Genomic DNA, 25300 nt, shown 5'->3' on the forward strand with positions numbered 1-25300 from the left:
GATTATCTGTTTATCATTTTCTCAAAGAGTTTGCATAGGCAGCTAGTCGGAGCTATAGGCCTGTAGCTGCTGGCCGAAGTCGGATCCTTGCCCTCTTTGAGAATAGAAATGACGACTGCTTGCTTCCAGGCAGATGGAATATAACTTGCAGAGAATATGACATTAAAAAGTCATAGCAGTGTTTTGTATGTTTCAGCGTGTAAGTATTTGATCATTTCATAAATTATTCGATAGTTTCCAGGAGCCGATTTATAGCAACAATTTAGTGCAGCCCGAAATTCCACCATGTTCAATATAGGGTTGTAAGGTTCATCTTTATTTCCTTTTCGATCCAGAGGCTGTTGCTCCACTTGTCGCTGTTAAGAATGGCGAGCTGCAAGGCAAAATTGCCACCCAATTACGACTGGGGGACAAGACGCGCATCTCCCACTCTCCGTCGCTGAAGCTAAGAGGCGTTCGAAGAAGCGGGCTTTGTGCTGAAAACCGCCTCCATCCACCAGCCCCATTGCCGCTTTGACGAAACGAGTTCGGTGGGCGAACTATGGTGCCAGAGCTCTCCAGCGTGGACCTGATCTGCTATGCACGAGCAAGCTGCCACGGGAAAGCCGTTTTTTGTTGCTTCCCATGCCCCGATCGGGACGCAAGACAACGAGCTACCCACCATTGGCTCCGATGCTTCCCGGAACGGCACCCCTCTGACGCCGGCACCAGGCATCGGAATGTGTGTGCCTATGTGTACGTAAACTGTTCTTCGGGGCGGCGGCAAGTTCACGATGAGTAAACGAACATTCGCCGCCTTGTATCGCCGGCGGATCGAGTGTATAAAAACTGCTGTGGTGCGAATGCTCGAGACACTTCTCTCGTGCAGTCATGTTGGACTGACACTCTTTTTCTCAAGCAGTCATGTTAGACTGATTTAAATACTGTAAATAAACCCATATTCTTCGTTCTCGATGAGAAGCAGTTCTTCCTTTCATCAACGTCCTCAGCGTGGATAAGTTGGACGACGGCATGGGCCAGCTACCTTCGAATTCATGCCGGACTCCAATCTTGGCAACGGATCTCGAGCGATGGGATTGAGCCCCCAATCCTGACAACTGGCTGACAGCGGTGAGATGGACTTTGAGACATGGTGCTGTATCTGCGGTGAGCGCTTGGTTCTTGCTTTGACTCTCTAGGCTTCATTTTGTGGTTGTTCTGTTCAGAACTGTAGGGAAGCTAGATTGTTGAGTGTTAGCTAGGTTGTGTTTTCCTAGCTAGATTTAGAGAGCAGAATCAAGGCAGTAAAGCAGCAATCATGGAGTTAAGGACACTGCTGAGAGACGAGTTGTTGATTGTTGGTGAGGAACTGGGCCTAGATGTATGCAAGGAAATGCTAAAATCGGAATTATTGCATATCATTTCTGAACAGGCCAGTGAGGAAGAAATTGAACTGGGGTTTGAACTTCTGAAAAAGAGAGAAGAACGAGAGAGAAAAGAAAGGGAGGAACGCGACAAAGACCGCAAGTTAAGAAAAATGCAACTGGAACTTGAAAGCAAACGTTTGGAGTTGTCTCAAGGAAGTGAAGGCGCTCTGGGACGATCAAGTGAGGCAGAATTATACCGCATGGACAGGCTATTAAAGCCATTTGAGGTCGGGACCGACATAGGCTTGTTCCTATGCAATTTCGAAAGGACTTACGAGAAGATGAACTTCGGCCCGAGTACATGGCCACAGCAGTTGCTGTCTATGTTGCCGTGTAAGGCGGCGGAAGTAATCGCCAGACTGAGTGCACAGGATGCATATGATTATGCAAAAGTTAAGGCTAGTCTCCTGAAGAAATACCGCCTTTCAGCCGAAGCTTTTCGGCAAAGGTTTAGGAGCACAGGAAAGAAAGATAGCGAGGGATATCCAGAGTTTGCATATAGCTTAAAGGCCAACCTAGTCGAGTGGCTTAAAAGCGCGGAAGCGTACGACAGCAGAGACATGATCATTGAATGCATGTGTCTAGAGCAGTTTTACGAAACCATCCCCCAAGCTGTGAAACTGTGGGTGCAAGACAGAGGTAATGTAAACACTGTGGAAAGGGGGGCTGAATTAGCCGAAGAGTATGCAACCCGTAGAAAGTTGAACGCCGAGGAGGGAAACTGGGACGGTCGAAATGGACCGCGGAAACCATTTCCGTTCAAAAAGGGTGCGCAGACTAGACGATCGGAGCCTGTAGACATGGCGGAAAAGCCCGCAGAAAAGAGGGAGGAGAAACTTAATGGAGAAACTGCACAAAAAGAACAGAAAAGAAAATTCGAATCTTTTAGACCAATTCGCTGTTACAAATGCCACAAACTGGGACATATAGCTGTAAACTGCGAGAAGTCTAGCGTAGTTTTCTCCTACGTGGAGGAAAAAGATCAGAATATGGAACTTTTAGGTCCATATCTCCACGACCTGCAAGTTAATGAAAAACCATGCCGAGTGCTAAGAGACAGTGCCGCCACGATGGACATTGTCCATCCGTCTTACGTGACGGTAGATGACTTCACCGGAGAAGTAGCATGGATAAAACAGGTTGTAGAAGAACACAGCGTGTGTCTGCCCATGGCCAAAGTCAAAATCAGTGGACCATTCGGGGAGCTAGAGACTGAGGCTGCAGTTTCCAAATTTTTGTCACTGCAGTATCCTTACATCTTTTCGAATCGTTCGAATCAGTTCATCATCATCATCATCAGCCTGGTTACGCCCACTGCAGGGCAAAGGCCTCTCCCATATTTCTCCAACAACCCCGGTCATGTACTAATTGTGGCCATGCCGTCCCTGCAAATTTCTTAATCTCATCCACCCACCTAACTTTCTGCCGTCCCCTGCTACACTTCCCTTCCCTTGGAATCCAGTCCGTAACCCTTAATGACCATCGGTTATCTTCCCTCCTCATTACATGTCCTGCCCATGCCCATTTCTTTTTCTTGATTTCAACTAAGATGTCATTAACTCGCGTTTGTTCCCTCACCCAATCTGCTCTTTTCTTATCCCTTAACGTTACACCTATCATTCTTTCCATAGCTCGTTGCGTCGTCCTCAATTTGAGTAGAACCCTTTTCGTAAGCCTCCAGGTTTCTGCCCCGTACGTGAGTACTGGTGAGACACAGCTGTTATACAGTTTTCTCTTGAGGGATAATGGCAACCTGCTGTTCACGATCTGAGAATGCCTGCGAAACGCACCCCAGCCCATTCTTATTCTTCTGATTATTTCAGTCTCATGATCCGGATCCGCAGTCACTACCTGCCCTAAGTAGATGTATTCCCTTACGACTTCCAGTGCCTCGCTGCCTATTGTAAACTGCTGTTCTCTTCCGAGACTGTTAAACATTACTTTAGTTTTCTGCACATTAATTTTTAGACCCACTCTTCTGCTTTGCCTCTCCAAGTCAGTGAGCATGCATTGCAGTTGGTCCCCTGAGTTACTAAGCAAGGCAATATCATCAGCGAATCGCAAGTTACTAAGGTATTCTCCATTAACTTTTATCCCCATTTCTTCCCAATCCAGGTCTCTGAATACCTCCTGTAAACACGCTGTGAATAGCATTGGAGAGATCGTATCTCCCTGCCTGACGCCTTTCTTTATTGGGATTTTGTTGCTTTCTTTATGGAGGACTACGGTGGCTGTGGAGCCGCTATATATATTTTTCAGTATTTTTACATATGGCTCGTCTACACCCTGATTCCGTAATGCCTCCATGACTGCTGAGGTTTCGACAGAATCAAATGCTTTCTCGTAATCAATGAAAGCTATATATAAGGGTTGGTTGTATTCCGCACATTTCTCTATCACCTGATTGATAGTGTGAATATGATCTATTGTTGAGTAGCCTTTACGGAATCCTGCCTGGTCCTTTGCTTGACAGAAGTCTAAGGTGTTCCTGATTCTATTTGCGATTACCTTAGTAAATAGTTTGTAGGCAACGGACAGTAAGCTGATCGGTCTATAATTTTTCAAGTCTTTGGCGTCCCCTTTCTTATGGATTAGGATTATGTTAGCGTTTTTCCAAGATTCCGGTACGCTCGACGTTATGAGGCATTGCGTATACAAAGTGGCCAGTTTCTCTAGAACAATCTGCCCACCATCCTTCAGTAAATCTGCTGTTATCTGATCCTCCCCAGCTGCCTTCCCCCTTTGCATATCTCCCAAGGCTTTCTTTATTTCTTCCGGCGTTACCTGTGGGATTTCGAATTCCTCTAGACTATTTTCTCTTTCATTATTGTCGTGGGTGGCACTGGTACTGTATAAATCTCTATAGAACTCCTCAGCCACTTGTACTATCTCATCCATATTAGTAATGATATTGCCGGCTTTGTCTCTTAACGCATACATCTGATTCTTGCCAATTCCTAGTTTCTTCTTCACTGTTTTTAGGCTTCCTCCGTTCCTGAGAGCATGTTCAATTCTATCCATATTATACTTCCTTATGTCAGCTGTCTTACGCTTGTTGATTAACTTCGAAAGTTCTGCCAGTTCTATTCTAGCTGTAGGGTTAGAGGCTTTCATACATTGGCGTTTCTTGATGAGATCTTTCGTCTCCTGCGATAGTTTACTGGTATCCTGCCTAACGGAGTTACCACCGACTTCCATTGCACACTCCTTAATGATGTCCACAAGATTCTCGTTCATTGCTTCAACACTAAGATCCTCTTCTTGAGTTAAAGCCGAATACCTGTTCTGAAGCTTGATCTGGAATTCCTCTATTTTCCCTCTTACCGGTAACTCATTGATCGGCTTCTTATGTACTAGTTTCTTCCGTTCCCTTCTCAGGTCTAGGCTAATTCGAGTTCTTACCATCCTGTGGTCACTGCAGCGCACCTTGCCGAGCACGTCCACATTTTGTATGATGCCAGGGTTAGCGCAGAGTATGAAGTCTATTTCATTTCTAGTCTCGCCGTTCGGGCCCCTCCACGTCCACTTTCGGCTATCCCGCTTGCGGAAGAAGGTATTCATTATCCTCATATTATTATGTCCCGCAAACTCTACTAATAACTCCCCCCTGATATTCCTAGTGCCTATGCCATATTCCCCAACTGCCTTGTCTCCAGCCTGCTTTTTGCCTACCTTGGCATTAAAGTCACCCATTAGTATTGTGTATTTAGTTTTCACTCTACCCATCGCCGATTCCACGTCTTCATAGAAGCTTTCGACTTCCTGGTCATCATGACTGGATGTAGGGGCGTAGACCTGTACAATTTTCATTTTGTACCTCTTATTGAGTTTCACAACAAGACATGCCACCCTCTCGTTAATGCTACAGAATTCCTGTATGTTACCAGCTATATTACTATTAATCAGGAATCCGACGCCTAGTTCCCTTCTCTCTGCTAAGCCCCGGTAGCACAGGACGTGCCCGCTTTTTAGCACTGTATATGCTTCTTTTGGTCCCCTAACTTCACTGAGCCCTATTATATCCCATTTACTGCCCTCTAATTCCTCCAATAGCACTGCTAGACTCGCCTCACTAGATAACGTTCTAGCGTTAAACGTTGCCAGGTTCATATTCCAATGGCGGCCTGTCCGGAGCCAGTGATTCTTAGCACCCTCTGCAGCGTCGCAGGTCTGACCGCCGCCGTGGTCAGTTGCTTCGCAGCTGCTGGGGACTGAGGGCCGGGGTTTGGTTGTGTTGTTCATATAGGAGGTTGTGGCCAAGTACTGCACCAGGGTGGCCAATCCTGCTCTGGTGAGGGAGTGCGTTACCGGTTCTGGTCACCGGGATCAGGCCACACTCCAGGCCTATTTATGCAATTTTTATCAACACGCGGATTTTTTTTTTTTTTTAATCCGGTGGAAAATTGCCGGCACCGGGATTCGAACCACGGACCTCTTGCACGCGAGGCGGGTGTTCTACCTCTATGCCACCGCTGCACTTTGAATCAGTTACTGCGTGACAAAGGGCTCAAACTGGGAGAGGGCATAGTACAAGCATTGACCCGAGGCCAAGCTCGTAAGATCGCGGCGCTTTCGGCTGAAAATGCTCAAGCTCCTCCAGCGGAAGCAGAAAAGTGGATAACTTCAATACCCGAGTCCGAGCTAGGCCCGAGGGACAAAAGAACAGTTGAGGAGAGCCTGCCAGCTGACCAGCTCAATGAGAGCGTAGCACTAGAGTGTCAAAGTTCTAGCCTGCAGGAAGAGCAAGCTGATGCACTCACAAGCGAGACAGGGTCGTTATTATCACCGGCCTCAAAGAGCTTTGATCAGCTCTTACGTGTGGATAGAGAGTCACTGGCAGCTGAGCAAAAGAATGATGAGAGCTTAGCTAAATTACGTGACACAGCTAAAGAAGGCATTGCTAGGCGCATTGTGACGATAGATGAGAGAGGAGGATTGTTGTATCGGCACTACAGAGATCGAAAGGGTAGGATTTTAGATCAGTTAGTCGTACCTACTAAGTATAGGGAGGACCTTTTGAGTCTCTGCCATGGAAATGGGTGGTCCGGCCACCTAGACATAAACAAATCAAAGGAAAGATTGCTTATGGAATACTACTGGCCTGGCTGTTTCAAAGACGTAGAAACCTTTGCAAGATCATGCGACGCCTGCCAGCGTTCTGGTAAACAAGGAAAGACATGGAAAGTTCCACTGAAGGTAGTGCCCTTAATAACAGAGCGTTTCAGACGACTTGAAATAGACACGGTAGGGCCTCTTCCAAAAACAAAATCGGGCTACAGGTACTTGTTTGCCATGTTGTGTCTGGCTACCAAGTTTCCAGAAGCAATCCCTTTGAAAGAGCTCAGCTGCACCGAAGTAGTAGACGCGCTTTTGACAGTGTTTGCACGAGTTGGGTTTCCAGCCGAAATTCAGGCAGATCAAGGGTTAGTATTCACGAGCGCACTGACTTCCACATTCTTGCAGAAGTGCAGGGTCAAGTTAATACACAGCTCTGTCTATCACCCTCAGTCAAACAGTGTAGAGAGGTGGCATTCGGTGCTTAAGCGAGCTATGCGTGCACTCTGTTACGAGCACAAAAAGGACTGGGAGAACTGTCTGCCGGCAACTTTGTTCGCTTTGCGAACGGTTCCACATGAAGCGTCAGGGTTCTCGCCAGCAGAACTAGTGTATGGGAGGACACTCCGTTCTCCACTAAGAATGTTAAGAGAGATGTGGGAGGAAAGAGGGGAGAGTCCAACAGTGGTTGAATACGTGTTAAATTTGCTGGAACGGCTAAGCGCAACCCAAGAACTAGTCGGAAAGAACATGGGAGTAGCTCAACAGAACGCCAAATTCTATTATGACAAGAATGCGAGGCTTCATACGTTTAACGCCGGAGACCAGGTAATGATCCTCAAACCTTCAAAAAAGAACAAGCTTGAAGTTCACTGGGACGGGCCCGTTAAAGTGTTGCACAAACTTTCATATACTAACTATGCTTTGAGAATGACCGGTTGCAGGAAAGAAGTGAGGATATATCACTGTAATTTGATGAAGCCGTATGTAGAGCGGAGCGGAGTCGTTAACTATACCATCAAAAAGCCGGATGGCACTAGTACCAAGTTTAAGGAGTATAGGGCGACCTCCAACTCTGAAATCGGCCTAGAAGTAGTAAAACACTCGGTAAGCTCGCACGCTCTAAGACCCGAGCAGCTGGATGAGCTAAAAGAGGTGTTAGGGGAATATCTCGACAGATTCAGCGATCGGCCGGGTAAAACCAAACTGATAACGCATGAAATTGAGCTGACATCAACCGAACCAGTAAGATCAAAGCCTTACAGGGTGTCTCCAAGACAGAGAGAGATTATGGAGGCAGAGATACAGCGCATGCTAGAGTTGGGAGTTATTGAGCCCGCTGAGAGTGAGTACACGTCACCGCTAATACTCGTAGAAACCCCTAACAAGGACCCTCGTCCGTGTGTTGACTACATGAAGTTAAATGCCATCACTAGGAATCAGCTGTACCCGATACCCAACATTGAAGAACGAATTGAAAGAGTTAGAGCTGCTAAATACATTTCAACTATAGATCTCGTGCGGGGGTACTGGCAAGTTCCCCTTTCAGAAAGTGCCAGCCGCTATGCCGCATTCATCTCGCCTGTAGGCACTTTTCGCCCTCTCGCACTCAGCTTCGGGCTGAAGAACGCGCCGTTTAGCTTCTCTAAATTAATGGATATTGTCCTAAAAGACTTGCAGGAGTTCGCCTTGTTTTAGCTTGATGATGTGGCCATTTTTTCGAACAGCTGGGAACAACACGTATCGCACCTCAAACAGGTGTTCTCACGGCTGAGGGAAGCCGGCTTAACGATGAAAGCGGAAAAGTGTAGGTTTGGTTGTTCGCAGGTTACTTATCAGGGCCATGTTGTCGGTCAGGACATGAGACGGCCGGCTGAGCTGAAAATAGCTACGATTGGAGAATTTTCTCAGCCGCGCACGAAAACGGACCTTCGTTCATTTTTGGGACTTATGGGGTACTATCAACGGTACATTCCGAATTACTCGCAATTGGCAAGTCCATTAACAGACGCCCTCCGAAAGGGAGCACCGAGTAACGTACACTGGGATAAGGACAAAGAGAACGCTTTCCAAAGTTTGAAAACGCCATTGGTTTCTCGTCCTGTGCTTCGCGCGCCACACTACACAAAGGAATTCATAGTTCAATGCGACGCAAGCGACAGAGGTATGGGCGTGGTACTTAGTCAGGTCGGCGACGATAACGAGGAGCATCCTATCCTCTATGCCAGCCGTAAACTAAATGTAAGGGAGGAAGCCTACAGCGCTTCAGAGAAGGAATGTGCTTGCTTAGTTTGGGCCGCCCAGTAGTTGTCGTGTTATTTGTACGGAGCGAAGTTCATCTTCGAGACCGACCACTGTCCTCTGACGTGGCTCAATCAAATGTCATACAAAAATGGCCGCTTGCTCCAATGGAGCCTCACTCTCCAAGAGTACAACTTCTCCGTTAGATATAAGAAGGGAAAGTTCCATAGCAATGCGGATGGTTTGAGCAGGCTAATTTGAATTCTGCGTTTGAGGGTCCCGCCTAAATTTTAGGTTTACTCGTGTTAATTTTATTAAGCGAAGAAGATCCCCTCTCATTTAGCAGGATTCCCTCCATGATTGCTGAATTTGTCAGCAGGAATTTGCTTCAGAAATTGGCATAGCAAAATGCAGCATTTTTTTTGTTTCTGCACTTATGTTTTTTTTTTTTTTTAAGCCTAGAGAGTCTAAAGTGAGAGCCAATGCACGTCATCTCGGCGCAGAGCCGTGTTGTGGGGTTCATTTTGCAGTTGCCTGTCCTTGTTGGATGTTTTGAGGCGGTGACATCAATACACAAGTGGTCGCTGCGAGCCAAGACATCAATCCCCCCCTGACCACCAGCCGTTCTCTTCCTGTCTAGTGGTTGTCAGCACTAGACAGTCGAGATTTTTCGGGCCATGGAGGCGCTGTTAAGAATGGCGAGCTGCAAGGCAAAATTGCCACCCAATTACAACTGGGGGACAAGACGCGCATCCCCCACTCTCCGTCGCTGCAGCAAGGAGGCGTTCGAAGAAGCGGGCTTTGTGCTGAAAACCGCCTCCATCCACCAGCCCCATCGCCGTTGTGACGAAGTGAGTTCGGTGGGCGAACTATGGTGCCGGAGCTCTCCAGCGCGGACCTGATCTGCTACGCATGAGCAAGCTGCCGCGGGAAAGCCGTTTTTTGTTGCTTCCCATGCCCCGATCGGGACGCAAGACAACGAGCTACCCACCATTGGCTCCGATGCTTCCCGGAACGGCACCCCTCCGACGCCGGCGCCAGGCATCGGAATGTGTGTGCCTATGTGTACGTAAGCTGTTCTGTGGGGCGGCGGCAAGTTGACGATAAGTAAACGAACATTCGCCACCTTGTATGGCCGGCGGACCGAGTGTATAAAAACTGCTGTGGTGCGAATGCTAGAGACACTTCTCTCGTGCATTCATGTTGGACTGACACTCTTTTTCTCAAGCAGTCATGTTAGACTGATTTAAATACTGTAAATAAACCCATATTCCTCGTTCTTGATGAGAAGCAGTTCTTCCCTTCATCAACGTCCTCAGCGTGGATAAGTTGGACGACGGCATGGGCCAGCTACCTTCGAATTCATGCCGGACTCCAATCTTGCCAACGGATCTCGAGCGATGGCATTGAGCCCCCAATCCTGACAACTTGTCGCTGGTATCTTAGGAATGTATCGGAGTAATGGGATGGACTAGAAACGTACTGAAAATGTGCCCCTAGAAAATCAGCTTTGTGCTCAATAGTGTCTTCTTGCGTGTTTACTAAAGGTAGAGGATGAGTTTCGTGGCCTCTTATTTTGTTTACCCTGTTCCAAACTTTTCTTTCGTCTATATATGAACTGATGCTACTGATGTATTTTTCCCAATTTTCCCGTTTAGCATGGCAGTGCGTTCTTCTACCTTGCGACTTTATTTTCTTCAAACTGATCAAGTTCTTGGCAGTTGGAGAGCCGTGAAGGTGATTACAAGCCTTATTTTGATTTCTACGAGCTTCCTTACGCTCTGCATTCCGCAAGGAAACACTTCATTTGGAGGGCGCTCCATTTGATTCGAGGATACATAGTGATGCCGCATCAACAATAAATGCTGTCAGATATGCCACTGCATCATCAATAGAAAGTGTAGAGATGTCTTCCCAGGTCATGCGCGTGAGTTCTTTATAATGTTTCCAGTCGGCTGACTCAACTTGCCAGTGGGGGACACGTGGAAAGCATTCGTCACGTTTTGTTGAATTTATGAGAATCGGAAAATGGTCGCTCCCATATGGATTTTTAATCACATTTCACTGTAGATACAGTACGAGTGTACCAGATGCAATGTTTAAATCGATCGATGAAAATGTTTTGTTTGCCACGCTATAGAACGTAGGCTCTTTATTAGTGAGTAAGCATGCACCTGTTGTGAAGAGGAAGTTTTCTACTAAGCATCCCCTTGCATCGCAACGACAACCTCCCCAAAGGGTGTTGTGTGCATTAAAATCTCCCACAACACTATAAGGTTCGGGCAGTTCGTAGATAAAGCTGTGAAAGTGTTTTTGAAAGGTGGTAGTTTTGGGGGATGTATAGGGAGGTAATTATTACAAGCTTATTAAACAGCACCGCATGGACTGCAGCTGCCTCTAGAGGCGTTTTAAGCTGTAATTGCCGGCAAGCAACACCCTTATCTACTACTATTGCTACACTGCCCAACGAGGCAAGGGCCTCGTTGCGGTCTTTTCAATAAATGACATACTGCCGAAGAAAGTTTGTGTGTGAAGGATTAAGATGTGTTTCTTGGACATGCAGCACCTTTGGACTGTACTTATGTAAGAGTTCCTTAATATTGTCTAGGTTGTGGAGTAAGCCCCTGACATTCCACTATAATATCTGTGTATCCATAATATATGTGTTTTGTGCTGTGTGTTCAAGAGATTGGATTAGATTAGCTCACGAGACCTTTCCAGCCCTCATGATATGGGATTTTTCTTTCTTCGCAGCACGCTCGAGGAAGCTGCGCTGTTCCTTGGGCACCTGAGATGCCAGAGTTTTGCTCGTATCCATCACCTCTTCTGAGGCGGTGGATACTGCCCACGCAGCGCGCACTTTCGGGGGAGTTTCGGGCTGATCTGCACGGGCAGTGGCCCTCAGACCAACAGGCCTGAGGGTCTGCTGGCCCTCCTTTGCGGGGGACGAAACAGCACTGGCTGTTCCAGTCAGGGGGCTAATGGCGTGAACGCCATCACTTTCCATGTGACTTGGGTGGCCGCCGAATGATGTGGTGCTGCCCCCCGGCGCACCACATCGGTGTAGGAAGGACTGGACTGATTGTTGGAATAGAAACGCTTACGTGCCTCTGGGAACGACAGATTTAATTTCGCCTTGAGTTCTATTATTTGTTTTTCTTTTTTCCACGAGGGGCAGGATCACCAGTAAGCAGGGTGGTCTCCTTCACAGTTGGCACAGTGGGTTGCTGAACTGCAAACGTCAGATGAGTGTTCAATGGAGCTACACTTAGCACAAGTAGCACACCCTCTGCAGGTTTGTGACCCATGCCCAAAACGCTGACACTTGAAACATCGATGTGGATTTGGAATGTACGGTCTGACACGAAGCTTGCAGTAACCGGTCTCAATTGATTCAGGAAGAATGCTGGTTCCAAAAGTAATGATTATATGCCTAGTTGGTATTTCTTTGTCATCTCGTCTTATTTTAATCCTTTGCACCTTGACAATGTTCTGTTCTTGCCATCCTTATAGTAGCTCACTTTCACTAAGTTCAAGAAGGTCATCTTCTGAGATGACACCACAAACTGTATCATCGTCCTATGTGGGCCTACTGAAATGGGAACGTCCCCAAGCACTGCAGCTTTTGAGAGTTTGTCGTATTGTGGCTTGTCGCAAACTTCAAGAAGAATATCGCCGCTTCCCATCTTTGTTACTTTAAAACCTGGGCCTATTGCTTCAGTGAGAGATTTGGCTACAAGAAACTGATATCATTCAGACTGTCTTAGTTTCGTGCTGACTGTGAACAACGTGGTATTGGGGAAAGGACTCTTTCGGTTGCAGAAAAAAGTTGAATGGTTCATCGGTGCGCCCCCTCTTCAGGTAGCGATCAGGCAGTGGGGGAAAAGTGTTTGCCATACAAGGTTGGACAATTCGGCGGCGATGGTGGCCACCCACTACCGAGCCCAAAAAGGGGATGCTACAAGGTCGGGAGAATACCTGCAGATGCCAGCCATGCATCACCGCTATAACCTAATATAAAATACCCAAGGTTGGATAATTACACCAGGTTAACCCTTGTCGCCCAGAATATGGAAGTGAGAAGAAGTGATAAGAAGACAGGAAAGAATAAACAGCGAGAGAGAAAGCGAAAGCTTGAAGAGGGGGACAGGAAAAGGCAACTGGCAATTTCCTCCACGTGGGTCAGTCTGGAGGTGCCGTCTATGTGAAGCAGAGGCCAAAGAAGTGTGTTGCCTCCGCCGGGGGGCCTTAAAGGTCCAAACACTCAGCATCGGCTCAACCCCCAGAATCCCCCTTTCCCCAGACACAGCTCCGCCGTGTACGGCTACACGCGGGAGGGTCCTACCCTCATGTTCTCGGGTACGTGGTGTCGCAACACACCAAACGCATGCTCGCACAGACGCCCCTGCAAGGGGTATAAAAATTTGCCTGGCATTTCCAAGGTATACAATTATGGTACATAATACTACTAAAGTATTGCGGTGAAGTGTTAAATTCTTGAAGCATCAGGGACACACAGCAATCACCTGCCAGAAGGGTTAGTGAAGAACACAATAAAGTATGTGGCGAAAGCTTTCCACCCCACCAACATTGACTGCAGCTGTCAACCACAAAGAATAGTCTTGCATGAAGAATGCGATCATTCTGCAGTACACCTGCTTCAACTGCCTCATGGCAGAGTGGACAAACTTCACTGTCAAAGTGACTTCTCCATTTGTATTTCTCGCACAGTGCAACTGTAAGGAAGAATACCTAAGATGCAGACATAAAGCTGCTTCAGAAAAATACTTTGAAGAAGCAGATATGACGCATAGCCTGATCACCTCTAGCAAAACAGTGACACTAAAACGTGGTTAGCGGAACATGGGCAGGAAAGTGGTCAGTGGTCAAAAAAATATATTCAACCAATTCCCTGAGATACTATAGAAGAAGGCTAAGCTGCAGTCATTACCCATAAGTGCCAGCACATATAACGGCTGAAATAATTGGCAAGGGTACGCCAGCACACCAGACGTGTAGCGCTGCACTGATGGCATCAGGGGTGCCTAACAAAGTGCCAGATTCATTGCCAAATGTGTAGCATTTTACCATTGTTACAAAAATCACTGTTTACACCTGTTTCACATATGGTAGAGAGCAATTGCATGTGTTAATAAATTATGTAAGAATGTGTCAAAAATTATGTGCCATAAAGCTAGCAAAGAACACTCATGAAGGGTTAGTTGGTTGCATACAATGTTTTTTTTCTGACATGAGGCACTGAGAGGCCATCAAAGAAAAAAGCGAAAAAATTTAAATTTCAGTGTCTACCTTTTGAAGACTTGACTAGAAGTGTAGAGAGCCCGAAATGGTACTTACCTTTGCAGATTTATTTCATGCCTGAACAGGATATTTTATACATTTCACAAGGTATCCTTCTCACATAACATGTTGAAAAACATAGTTCGATTATTATTAGTCCCCCCACTAGACACACCATAATGGCGAGACTCAGCACTAATTTCAACCACCAGGGGTTCTTTACCGTGCAGGCTATGGCGCATTGCCAAGATGCACAAAAAATGTGCAACGCTTTTGGAAACGGTTAGAGTGGCAAATCATCTATGAGTGAAATGCTACAAAAGAAAAGTGTGCTGAGCATTGGTGTCAAGATGTGGAGACCGAGTGACAGTGTCGGCAGCAAGAAATGCAGAAGCACAAAAGGATAGCACAAGGGAGGTAAAGAGTAGGCCATGACCACCACCACTATTGCATACATTTGACTCAATTGTAACATGGGGAGCCCCCCCTAACTATTCTTTTTTGCAAATTCTTTCCAAACTCACTTGAAAGGACAATGTTGTAACACAACTCACTTAAATAGTCCTCCTTTTTTCACCCAACTTTTGCAGTCAAGCTTTCTAAATATGTTTCTTAAGAAACGAAATAATTTTGAGATTATTAAAAATGATTCAATTATGGGTTTTAATAGCCCAAACCTGCACAGTGGGTTTTGAGGGACACAGTAGTGGAGGGCTCCAGATTCATTTTGACCAGCTGGGGTGCTTTTGACATGCACCCAAAACACGGTTCACAAGCATCTTGGCACTAGGCCCCATCGAATGTGGTCAGGAATCGAACCAGCAACTTTGCACTCAGAGGCAGAATGCCATAGCCACTGAGCCACAGCAGCAGGCTTTTAAGGAGATATTCTTTTACCAAAACCCTTCCCGAATAAATTTTTCATGCCATTCTTATTAAGAATTATTGCACCTGTACAATGTATATTGAGCATTCCAAAGACTCTCATATAGGTTTTGCAATGATTTCACACTTTTGGTGCCATGTCACACCTTCATAAAAAAAATCACTCTTCATCAACAGCTAGAGCATATTGGACTTTTCCATTCAGTAGAAGTGGCCTTCCTGTTATATAAGTACATTCAATTTTATGCTATATGTTTAGTGTGTCAGGCTTACTACGAAATCCAAGATTGTGTGAAACAGTGAAAAAATAACAACACACAATTGTTGCACTCGTATGAAACAACTTACACCAAAATTATAAGTGTCAACTAGTCTGACCTAAAGCAATTAGGGGCTTGGGAGTGCCCTTAAAGAGACACTAAAGAGAAACAATTAGTTTTAACTGATTAAGTATTCTTTCAGAACTATTTCCATTAATTTCATGGTATGAAGTTATTTACCTGAAAAAAAAAAAAGGAAATGGAAGCAGAATTTTTTTCGTTTTTCTTTTCTTTATTATTTCGTGCCAAAACCACAGCAGCCAACTACACTTTCATGCCAACTACACCTGTGTGGCATTACGGATTTCAAAGTATTTTCTTAAGTTTGGGCCATTATGGTATGGTATGGTATGGTAAAACTTTAATAATTAAAGTCCTGCAGATCGTGAATCTTCACGAAGCGGGCCGCTCCCACATGGGAACCGGAAGGCCGAGCCTCTCGGCCGCATCGTGGGCCTGCTGGACAGCCCAGAGTTGGTCAGCCAGAAGAGGGCTGCGGAGAACCGCCTCCCATCTGGCCGAGCTGTTAGCGATGATAGAGCGTGACCGAGCACACCGCCAGAGCATATGGTCTAACGTGGCTATATCTCCACAATCGTGGCAGGTAGCGTTGGTGTAAGTATCCGGATAGATTTTATTTAAGAGCGAAGGATTCGGATAGGTATTCGTTTGTAGTAGACGGAGCGTTAATGCTTGAGCTCTATTGAGGCGCGGATGAGGAACAAAGTAAGTTCTACGGCCGAGATAGTAGTGTTTAGTGAACTCGTTGTAGGTGGAGGGCGTGTCCCTGTTCTCTAGTGAGTCGGCTTCCGATTGGTCGAGGGTAGCGCGGTGGGCAAGCTCACGCGCAGCCCCGTGAGCCGACTCATTGAGGTTGGGAGGAGCACCCTTTATCTGACCCTGATGTGCCGGAAACCAATAAATGAAGTGGTGCGTGATTGCCTTGCCCCCAATAAGTCTCAGGGCCTGTTTGGAAATGGTGCCTTTTTCAAATGCTCTGACTGCAGATCTTGAATCACTATAGATGGCATCCCGTGAGCTATCCAGCAGGGCTAGTGCAATAGCCATTTGTTCAGCTATTTCGGAGTCCCTCGTCCGAACCTGGGCCATTATGGCACAGGAAAAATTGCCAGGTTCAGCCTTTGACCGCTTTAGAGCACAAAGCAGTACATATTCATTGAAAAAAGAAAAATTAATGGGCCCATGAAAACACTGTCAAAATCCATCAAATCACAGCGAGCAAGGCAACATTCCCCCACGTGTAATTATTGCATCTTCTCTGGCTTACAAAGAATCCTATCATGGTGACAGTAATTTTTTTCTTGGTATTGTAGAAAGGTAATTTACAAACACAGTTTAACTTAATTTTCTCTTTAGTGTCCCTTAAAGACGAGTAATGGTGCTGCTAGAAGTGTAGCAGTGAGGAAAATAATATTGGCTGCACTTACGTGGTCATCTTTTCCAAGCATTTCTTTGCGATTCTGAATCTTGCGAAAGAAATTTTGTATCTTCCTTGCAGCTTCATTCTGCACTTGGGTGAGCACAGCGGTGCTTGGTGCTAAGAGAAATCGACAAAACATATATTTTTCAGGCTACACAAGACAAAGGCAGTCCTTGAACCACATTTTTGTAGGACACGGAAATACTACATGTGCTAATGCAGCTTACACCACAAGTGTCTACAATGCTTATCAATAATAATTATTACAGCAGACTGCTTCCAATTTGAACCTGTTAGAACATGAAGTAGTACTGAGAAAATTATTTTATGTTTAAATTAAAAGAAAGCTTGAAAGAACAGTGGTATCATTTGGGACCTCAGAATTCAGCATATTTAGAATGTGAGACGAATTAACCAAATTTTTGAAAACCCCCAAATTTGGAAAAAGTCACTACTAGAAAACAGATTGGGTTTATAAACATGGTGAACATGTCAACTGCACAGAAAAGAAGTCTGAACTATTGGTGAGGTAAAACATTTATCAGGAAGTGAGCTGATTTAGTCATCTGCATGCAAATGCTCACTATATTCAACATAAGCACAAAGATCCATAGTAGTAAAATTTGCACACCTTTGTCTGAACTGTCTTCAAATGGCATGCTTCGATCAACAGAATCATGTGCTTCAGGTGGACCATACAAAGTTTCATGTACTTCAGATAACATCATTTGAAGCCTCTCAGTGATTCCAGAAGCATGGTGTCCACCTAAGAACATGGGCATAGGGAGATTATGTCACTATGTTAACAAAAATAAGAATTTGCCTTCTGCTACCTTCTTGGAAAAGTAGCACTTGCCCCATCACCAACTCACTCAAGTAATGACCTAGTAATAGATTAACAGCGCAAGTAAAAGACAACGATGAAGCAAGCAACAGGACCAAGCGCTGATTTCCAACTACTATATCTTTTTAGATGATGATGATATTGTCAGGAAAAGAAGCATGAAAAAATGAATATAAGAACTACATGTAATCAAAAAAGCAGAACGAGCAAACAAAATGAGGTTTTCGCCTAGACTACATGGCTTCCATTTGACACTAGGACCTAAATTCTGGAACATTTCTTACCTTAGTAAGCCTTTACGTCAATTCTGAAAGATTCCTTACCAACGTACCCTTAGTGGAGGCTTTCTTAGCAAAAGGCAGCCCCAAAACTACCTTCATGCTCCCTTTCCTTGCTCCTTTATTAACTGAACGAGGGCTACTCGGTAACACTTGCCCAAGTGATGCTCGTCTGGTCACATGCAATTACTTTTCGCTGGCCGGCTGGCAGGCAAGAAAAAGACCGGTGGCTGCGAGTTGCAGCAGATGGCAGCACCCCTTATAGAAATTTCAAAGTACAAGCAAACTTCTATGTCCGTGGTCTCCAAGATAGTGCATTGGTTGCCGCACACGCCGCTGAATCTCAAGGCCCCATGCTCAACTAATACAGTCTCTCGTTAAGCCTATAGCAACAAAAAAATTGAAAACCTATCTGCGGAAGAGCACCCAACTGTCACCAGTACCTTCCTGCCAAAGCATCACGGCAGAAATGGAAAGCAAATTCCACTATCAGTTGAGAAAGAAAGTGTGAAACAGTGCAGGACGACAACTTGGTATATCCAAAGTGGCCAGCGCCCCCTTTGATGGGTGCTGCCATGTTTCCCTCTTCAAGATGTCCTTTGTGCGTTAGTGCTGAACATAAATCGGGAAAAAACACACGTATTTATATATTGACAACATATATAACGTAAGAAATATTAGACGAACAAACTTTATTATGCTGAATAAAGACATTTGAGTGAGAATTATGATGAATGCCTTCTAACCAAGATTAATACAATACGTTCCTTACGTGACAAAATGGTTCCTTTTGTGAGGATGACTGAATGGAGCTGTCAGAATACACTTGCTTTCTCCATGCATTCTTTGCGGTAACAAGCACGAAGGGCTCCTCACATAAGGTTAGGAAGTGGACCAAGAAAAGGAAGACTTTAGAATTTACTGCTAAAAAATAGCAGCCTTTTTTTTATTAATGAGAAAACAGACAATGTTCATGCATAATGTGTCCATTTCTCCATTTCAGCTGCTACTATAATCATTCCTGTGAGCCTGTCCCCGCTCCTGCCGATGGGGCCTGAAAAATGCCCTTGTGAATTGCCCATGTACAATCAATACCAGCTTCAGCGAACAGATACGACACCTTGTTCATTCTGGCTATCCGCAGCACTGAAATGCAGATGCCAGTTGTGGTGTTGTACATTCATGGCATATCACATGGCCTTGAAGAGGAAAGGCCAACATGCAAAAGTGCATGTACTGTTCTCCTCTTTGTAGAAATTCATAAATCTTTGCGAGGATGAGCAGAATCATGCTGACAACACTCGTCAACGCTATATATAATGTGTTGGTGTTGTGCACAAAGTTAACCTTTCATGCAGGAGGTGCTACAGTTAAACCTCAATATAATAATGTCGGTGAAACCAGCAATTTGCTTCATTATATTGAAATTTTGTTATGTTGAATTTGGATTTTTCGTGCAAATAAGTGCAGTCGCTGTTGAATTTTTCTTACACGGGAGGGGGCCGCAAAATTTTTCAAATTATTCGGCAATCAGAAAAAGCAAATATGCATGAGAAAAATAATTTCATTGAATTTGAGAGTCAGCGACGAAAGCTACGGTTTCATGCCGTGTTGATGGTATCTCTCCATTGTCGGTATGAAGCTAAGCCAGCGACACTTTCACGTCCACTCCACCCCCAAAGCTGACAGGGTCGCCTGCAGTGGGACTTCGCTGTCATGAAAAGCGCCGGCAGTGGGGAGCAAATGCTTGGTTTGCCTCTTGATTCAATGTGTCTCTGGAACTCGAGATATGCAACCTCCATCATTAAACATGTGGGAAGACTGCTCATCATTCCACGCTACCTCAGCTCACCCAGTCTTTGCACGCACAGCAGATTACCTTTAAAACCCGGCACACGGACTGCATATGCACTCAGCAATGCTGACAGCCATACGCAGCCGCAGCCCCACTAGAAAAGTAGACTCACACCGACCAGCCCCCGACAACAGGCTCAGAGGAGAAATTATAGAAGGCCCTGAAATGGAGCGCTATGACATATGTGTCAGTGTTCCCTCAGTTTCCTTATCGCAAGAGCTACAATTTTTTTAATGTTACTGTGGAAGCAACGCGACATAGATTAAGATTTCATTTTTTTTTGTTTACTGGTTCTGCTTGTTTGGTTACAAGTGGTTCCCGCACCTGGTTTTTCATGCTTCTTTTCTACCTATACAATCTATCACTCAGAAAAAAAAAATAATAGAGTAGTTGAAGTCAGCGCTCATCCTGGCGCTTTCTTTGTATTTGACTTTTACTTGCAATGTTAATCTGCTACTAGGTAGTTACCAATTAGCCCAAACCAGTACTTTGCTTAATGACCTTGTTGCAATCTACTAAATGGGTGGATGGAAAAGTTTCCTTTCATACACATAAACATAAATCACGCACTGTTTTTTAATTGCTCCTAGCTTCAGTTCAAAGTGAAAAAATTATGTGAAAGTTGGAACGAAAAAAAAATTGACACAGAAACTCCTCTAGGAGTTGTCTAAGTGCACATAAGCATTGTACCACTTGCTCATCACCACACAGCCCGGTCTCATTGTCAATGTTACGAAACTTGATAGGACCGGTATAAATGACAGCATTGCAGCAACATGAACTGCTGCGAACGGTGGTGCAAAGGGAATTGATGAGGCAAGCAAACTACAGCAGGTGGCGGCGCCAGGTGCGCTGATGACATTCTAATCATTATAAGCTGGTATCCCTCTTTAGTGCCTTATCCATCCGCATAGAACCGTTATGAGAAGTGTGGAGCATATCTTGAACGTGATCAGCAATGCAGACAGAAAGTGTGGACTGCCAATCGCTTTGCGCGCTGCATTTTCACTGCTTCATGTTGAAGAGAGACGTACAGGTCCATATCATGAAAGCGATTTGCAAAAGAGGCAGGGTGCGGCGTGTGCTGAGAGATTTGTGAGCGTTGTGTTCTAGCTGATTTGTTCGTGTGGAAGTGACAGGCAGCACGAAAGTAAAGCCGTTTGCTGTAGTGGGCTCTATCTACACTGCATGCGTGATTCCAAAGAATGTATGCCCTTTTTATTTCACTTTGTTGAGTGCTTGACGCCTGCTTCATCTCCACCGCGGTTCGCATTGCACTATCTCCGGGATCGGCCCACATTTTTGTCTTACGAGACGAATGGTTTTCTCGTTGGGTAAGCAGCAAAATACTTACGTATTTAAAAAAAGATGAATAAATGAAGCGTGAATACAACTAATAAATGCACAAATTACATACCATATTCTGGCACTTGAAAGGCAGTGTTACAAGTCAGTAAGTGCAAACGTTCATCCAGTGTCCTATTAATTTCCGCAGTAATTCGTTCAAGGCGGAGAACCTGCTCCGTTGGTTTGTACTGAAATTCTACAAGAAAAAAAAAAAAGACAGACCTCAGATATTTTTTTTTAAATAGCAACAATATTAACAATTTGGAAAACAAAAGCTCTTTAAGCAGCAAGCCAAAAATTCGTACATTTTGACAACCATTAAGTGTCTGTTTTTTGTTGCATGGCAATACTATATCGCAACGCGAGACAATATGTAGACAAAAAGATGGCATATTATTGACAGCACCATCACGTTTGCTGCGATAGAACAAAAAGTAATTTTTTGCAGAGACACAGATATAAAAAAAAGGGCACAACAGTTTCCAAATAGCCACATGTAGTAAGTCAACTTTCCAACAAAACTATCAAACCACTGCCTTTGATGGCATGTAAGGAAATTTCAAAACAGTTCTACATTGAACAGTGGTGGCAAGGTACTTTGGAATAAGAGGAAGCTTTAGCTCAAGGCCAACTCTCACTTCCCTACTTAAACACATGTAAAAAGCAGAAATCATTTTATAAGACAACCGTTACACTGATCTGAATGAAATTTGTTCCATATGAGAGAGAGTTATTCTTTATAACCTGTAGGGAAACAAAATTTAGATTTAGAACATCAAATGTTTTACAAAAATTGCCAAGAATAGGAAAGTCTTAAAAAGATAGAAGCACAATGCCTACAAATCCATAACTCCGCACCAAAAACGGATATCACAGTTCTGTAAACTGCATCGTGGGAACATCTCAAGCAGTCAAATGTGACATGAGTTTACAGCTTACGTGAAATTGTTACAATGCTTACAATGGTATTGTAAAAGTCCTACTTACAAATTAGTGGTGTATTTCAGAGCGATGTAAATACATAAACTTAGTCCACTTTAGCTATTTCAATAAGTGCAGTTTACAGAATTGTGATACTTTATTTTCTTTATTGCCGAGTCAGAGTTGTAAACTTGGTACTTGACTATTTCTTTATTGCCGAGTCAGAGTTATAAACTTGATACTTGACTATTTCTTTAATTTTGCAATTGTCATGAATTTTTCAGAAAAATATCGCATCAACTGAAAATTGACATGTTACAACTACAAGAATTTAACCTTCCCTTTTAAATGCAACAAACCCTACCGAAATTGCTGCAGTGGCAGCTGCGAAAAACAATTTGTCTGCACCCTTGCATTTAGATAGGAGCTGCCAAGCTCAAGCTTCCCTTGTAGGGTGCTATAGAGCCGTACCAAGCAAGCGGACACAGGTTTCACCAGAAGTGGTAGCAGATCAAAGAGGCTCAAAAGTGCTACAGTTCGAATACAACATCAGGGAATGAATTCTCTATTAAGCTGAACAATAACTTTTTTTTTCATAATTCAGCATGTTTTTTTTTTTTAAATATGGTCAGCAGAGGTGGCTTTACCTGTGCCTACTCATTAAAGGGCCCCTAACCAGGCAACATGGCAAATTTTGCTTATATGCTGAAACTTGCTACATGCCCTTTTGGGAATGTTCTACCGCAAGATTTTTTTTCAAATTCGTTCATTAATAGCCAAGATAGAAATATTTCAGTGCCACAAACCCATGATTTCAGGAGGCAAGCGTCACAGCCAACATTAGACACTTGCCCCGATCTAGACTACGCAAGCAAAATTCCCTCCCTGCATTCTCCCATACCAGAGCCACAGGACCGCGAGATGCATATGTCACAGGCCCCACCTTTTTTCTTTTCTCTCTCTCTTGCTAGTTTGCTGCACGGCGCACTTCCACTGAAGGTCTCACATGCGAGCTGTTGCGTTTGTCTCATTTCATGCAGTGAACAATTTTGCACGCTGTGCACAAGAACACCTGACTAGCGGTATAAGTCAGTGCTATACGAACACTGAGGCAGATGCAAGTGGATCACAGAGCATGATCGCGCGCTGGAAGACGGTAAAAAATTATATAGTTTCACTTTCTGTGCATGCTACTGCATGACGAGGGAACAAGCAGATGAAATGGTTGTAAATCTCTCTTGCTGCAGTGCGAAGTATAACAAGTACATGCAGATATTCGGTTTGTATGTTATATTATTTCCTTAACCTAATTGGTTTATCGAAGCAACAGATTATACAAATAACAGATGTTACCTTGAATAATTATCGAAGTCACGTATCACTATGAGTGACATCACAGCACTACCATGTACAGTGCTCACCAATTGATACACGATACTCAGACAGCATGGTGGCTGGCACTTTTTTTCGCCACCGTTGGGCGCTGGGAACATTTAGCTGATGCACTTTTGTGCCACATGAAAACGAGAGTCACTTTGATGCATCATGATGCAAATGGGCCGCCTCAGCAATCACCCAGCGCTCACCGGTGGCACAAGAATCACCGGCCGCCATACTGTCCGAGTATCGCACTTCCATTGCTAAGCACTGTACATAGGTACGTTTGCGCTATCAACGTCAGCTCTCCGGCTGAGAGCGCTGCGCCCGTGAGGAGAAGGTTAACAGCATTTGATTTGAAATTTAAGCTCTTTATATGGCACATAGGGATGTAATACTTAGCAGACACAATCGTGAGCATGCTTTGTAAGCACTACGCTTGTCAGCTCAACATGGACAGACCTGGGGAGGGGCCCTTTAAGGGTTGAAGTGGGGCTAAAACCAATTTTAGCCATAAATATGCATTTGCTCATTTTGTGTGTTTTGGATTTCTAACAACATAAAGACACTCTTCGACAAGTTTGGTTATCTGCATGACAGAAGAAAATTAGCTTTTTTACCTGGCAGTTACATGTGTTTTGGCATGTTTTGAGATTTTTAAATCTATTTTTCTCAGTTTGCATTTTTTGGCCAATTTGCACTTTTAGGAAAACAATCGCTTTGAAACTGCAAAGGTGAAAACTGCTTGCAAGACTGTTTCCAGGCTGAAAACTTTTGAGGAGCAAGACTCTGGACATTTTGACTTTCTAAATTGCCTCTATCGAAAAAAAAGTATAGGTTTCTGGATCAAAGTAACAAAAAAAGAATGAAAAAAAAGAAAAAAAAAAGATAGCCTTCAAATTACGCGATTTCTACAGAAGGCATAAAATTACAAGCAGCTGACCCTACCCTGTAATATAGGGCGTCCAGAAGATATTTATTCAAAAAAACATTATATAACTTCATAATTTTTAAAGTGATCATTTTCCTAAGGTGACACACTTATTTGCTTAATGGGCCATGCTTAACTTTTACCCATTTCTGCTAGGGTAATCAAGTCTGCTAGATGACAAGAACACAAAGCCTCCTTCCGAATTTTGTTAAAATTGGTATGCCAGTTAAAAAGTTGATCTTTCAACACTGCATCCCTCCTTCAGTGGAGTTTGTAACAGCTCGCACAGACTCAGCCATTTGTTTCCCTTTGCCATGCCTCGCCTGTCATCATGGTCAATGAAATCAGTTAAGACCTAGTATAGCCCATGCATTGCTTGCATCACTTGGCCTGTCAGCTGGTAGACAAGCTATCATTACAAAAAAAGAAAAACTGCCAGCAATGGCTTTATTTTTCACTAATAAGATGGCATGCACTGTGATGCCATCAAAAGGATAAAATATTATGGACTGAAATGCAAAAAAGGGCAAACAAGAGTGTTGCAGGGCCCCTTTAATGTAAACTGCTGTACTGACTTGGTAGGTATCTGTGTGCAGAAGTGCATTATTTTGTTTAGTAGTGCAACATGGACAGCAGCACAGAAAGCTGCAATAGCCTGATCAACAAGGTTTTTACATGTAAGCCTTCTTTAAGTTTGGTAAGCAGTAGAGTAAAATTACAAGGTACATTCAGATGCAACACATAACCTAGATTCTTTTCAAATCATGTTAGCATTGTTCCTTCAAGAACATGAGAGTTGTCTGCAGCTCCTCAAAAGCATTAAGCAAATGTCTTTTTTCGTGATAAAAGAGCTTTAGTCGGGTGCAACTTAAGAAGGCAAGAGAGGCCTCGCCCATAGGACCAAAGCATGGCAGTCAATCGCCTCTGCGATTAAAGAAATAGTCCTGCTGACGTTCAAAGCTCGGTTCAAAGCGCGGGCTGCCATTTTTTCTGTCGGCAAGGTCACCCGCCATCCAGCTCATGACGTCTGTTTATAGTGCACACCCTTTGGTATAGGCTCTAAAGGTGCATCCACGTTCCAGGGACAAATGCCGCTGC

At 44.4% G+C, this 25300-nt stretch overlaps 1 protein-coding gene across 2 annotated transcripts in view; it reads right to left on the reverse strand.

Annotated features, from left to right (window-relative positions):
- LOC135902637 (centrosome-associated protein 350-like) overlaps positions 1 to 25300 on the reverse strand; it is a 262164-nt gene that overhangs the window by 147596 nt on the left and 89268 nt on the right. For both annotated transcript variants that reach the window (XM_065432834.1, XM_065432833.1), the window contains 3 exons: positions 21044 to 21169; positions 17281 to 17415; positions 16657 to 16766 (listed from right to left, as the gene is read on the reverse strand). In XM_065432834.1, coding sequence (XP_065288906.1) covers positions 16657 to 16766; positions 17281 to 17415; positions 21044 to 21169 — 371 coding nt within the window. The remainder of the gene's footprint in view (positions 1 to 16656; positions 16767 to 17280; positions 17416 to 21043; positions 21170 to 25300) is intronic.

This window comes from Dermacentor albipictus, chromosome 1 (genome assembly GCF_038994185.2).
Source record: "Dermacentor albipictus isolate Rhodes 1998 colony chromosome 1, USDA_Dalb.pri_finalv2, whole genome shotgun sequence".
In the NCBI taxonomy this organism is placed as follows: domain Eukaryota; kingdom Metazoa; phylum Arthropoda; class Arachnida; order Ixodida; family Ixodidae; genus Dermacentor; species Dermacentor albipictus.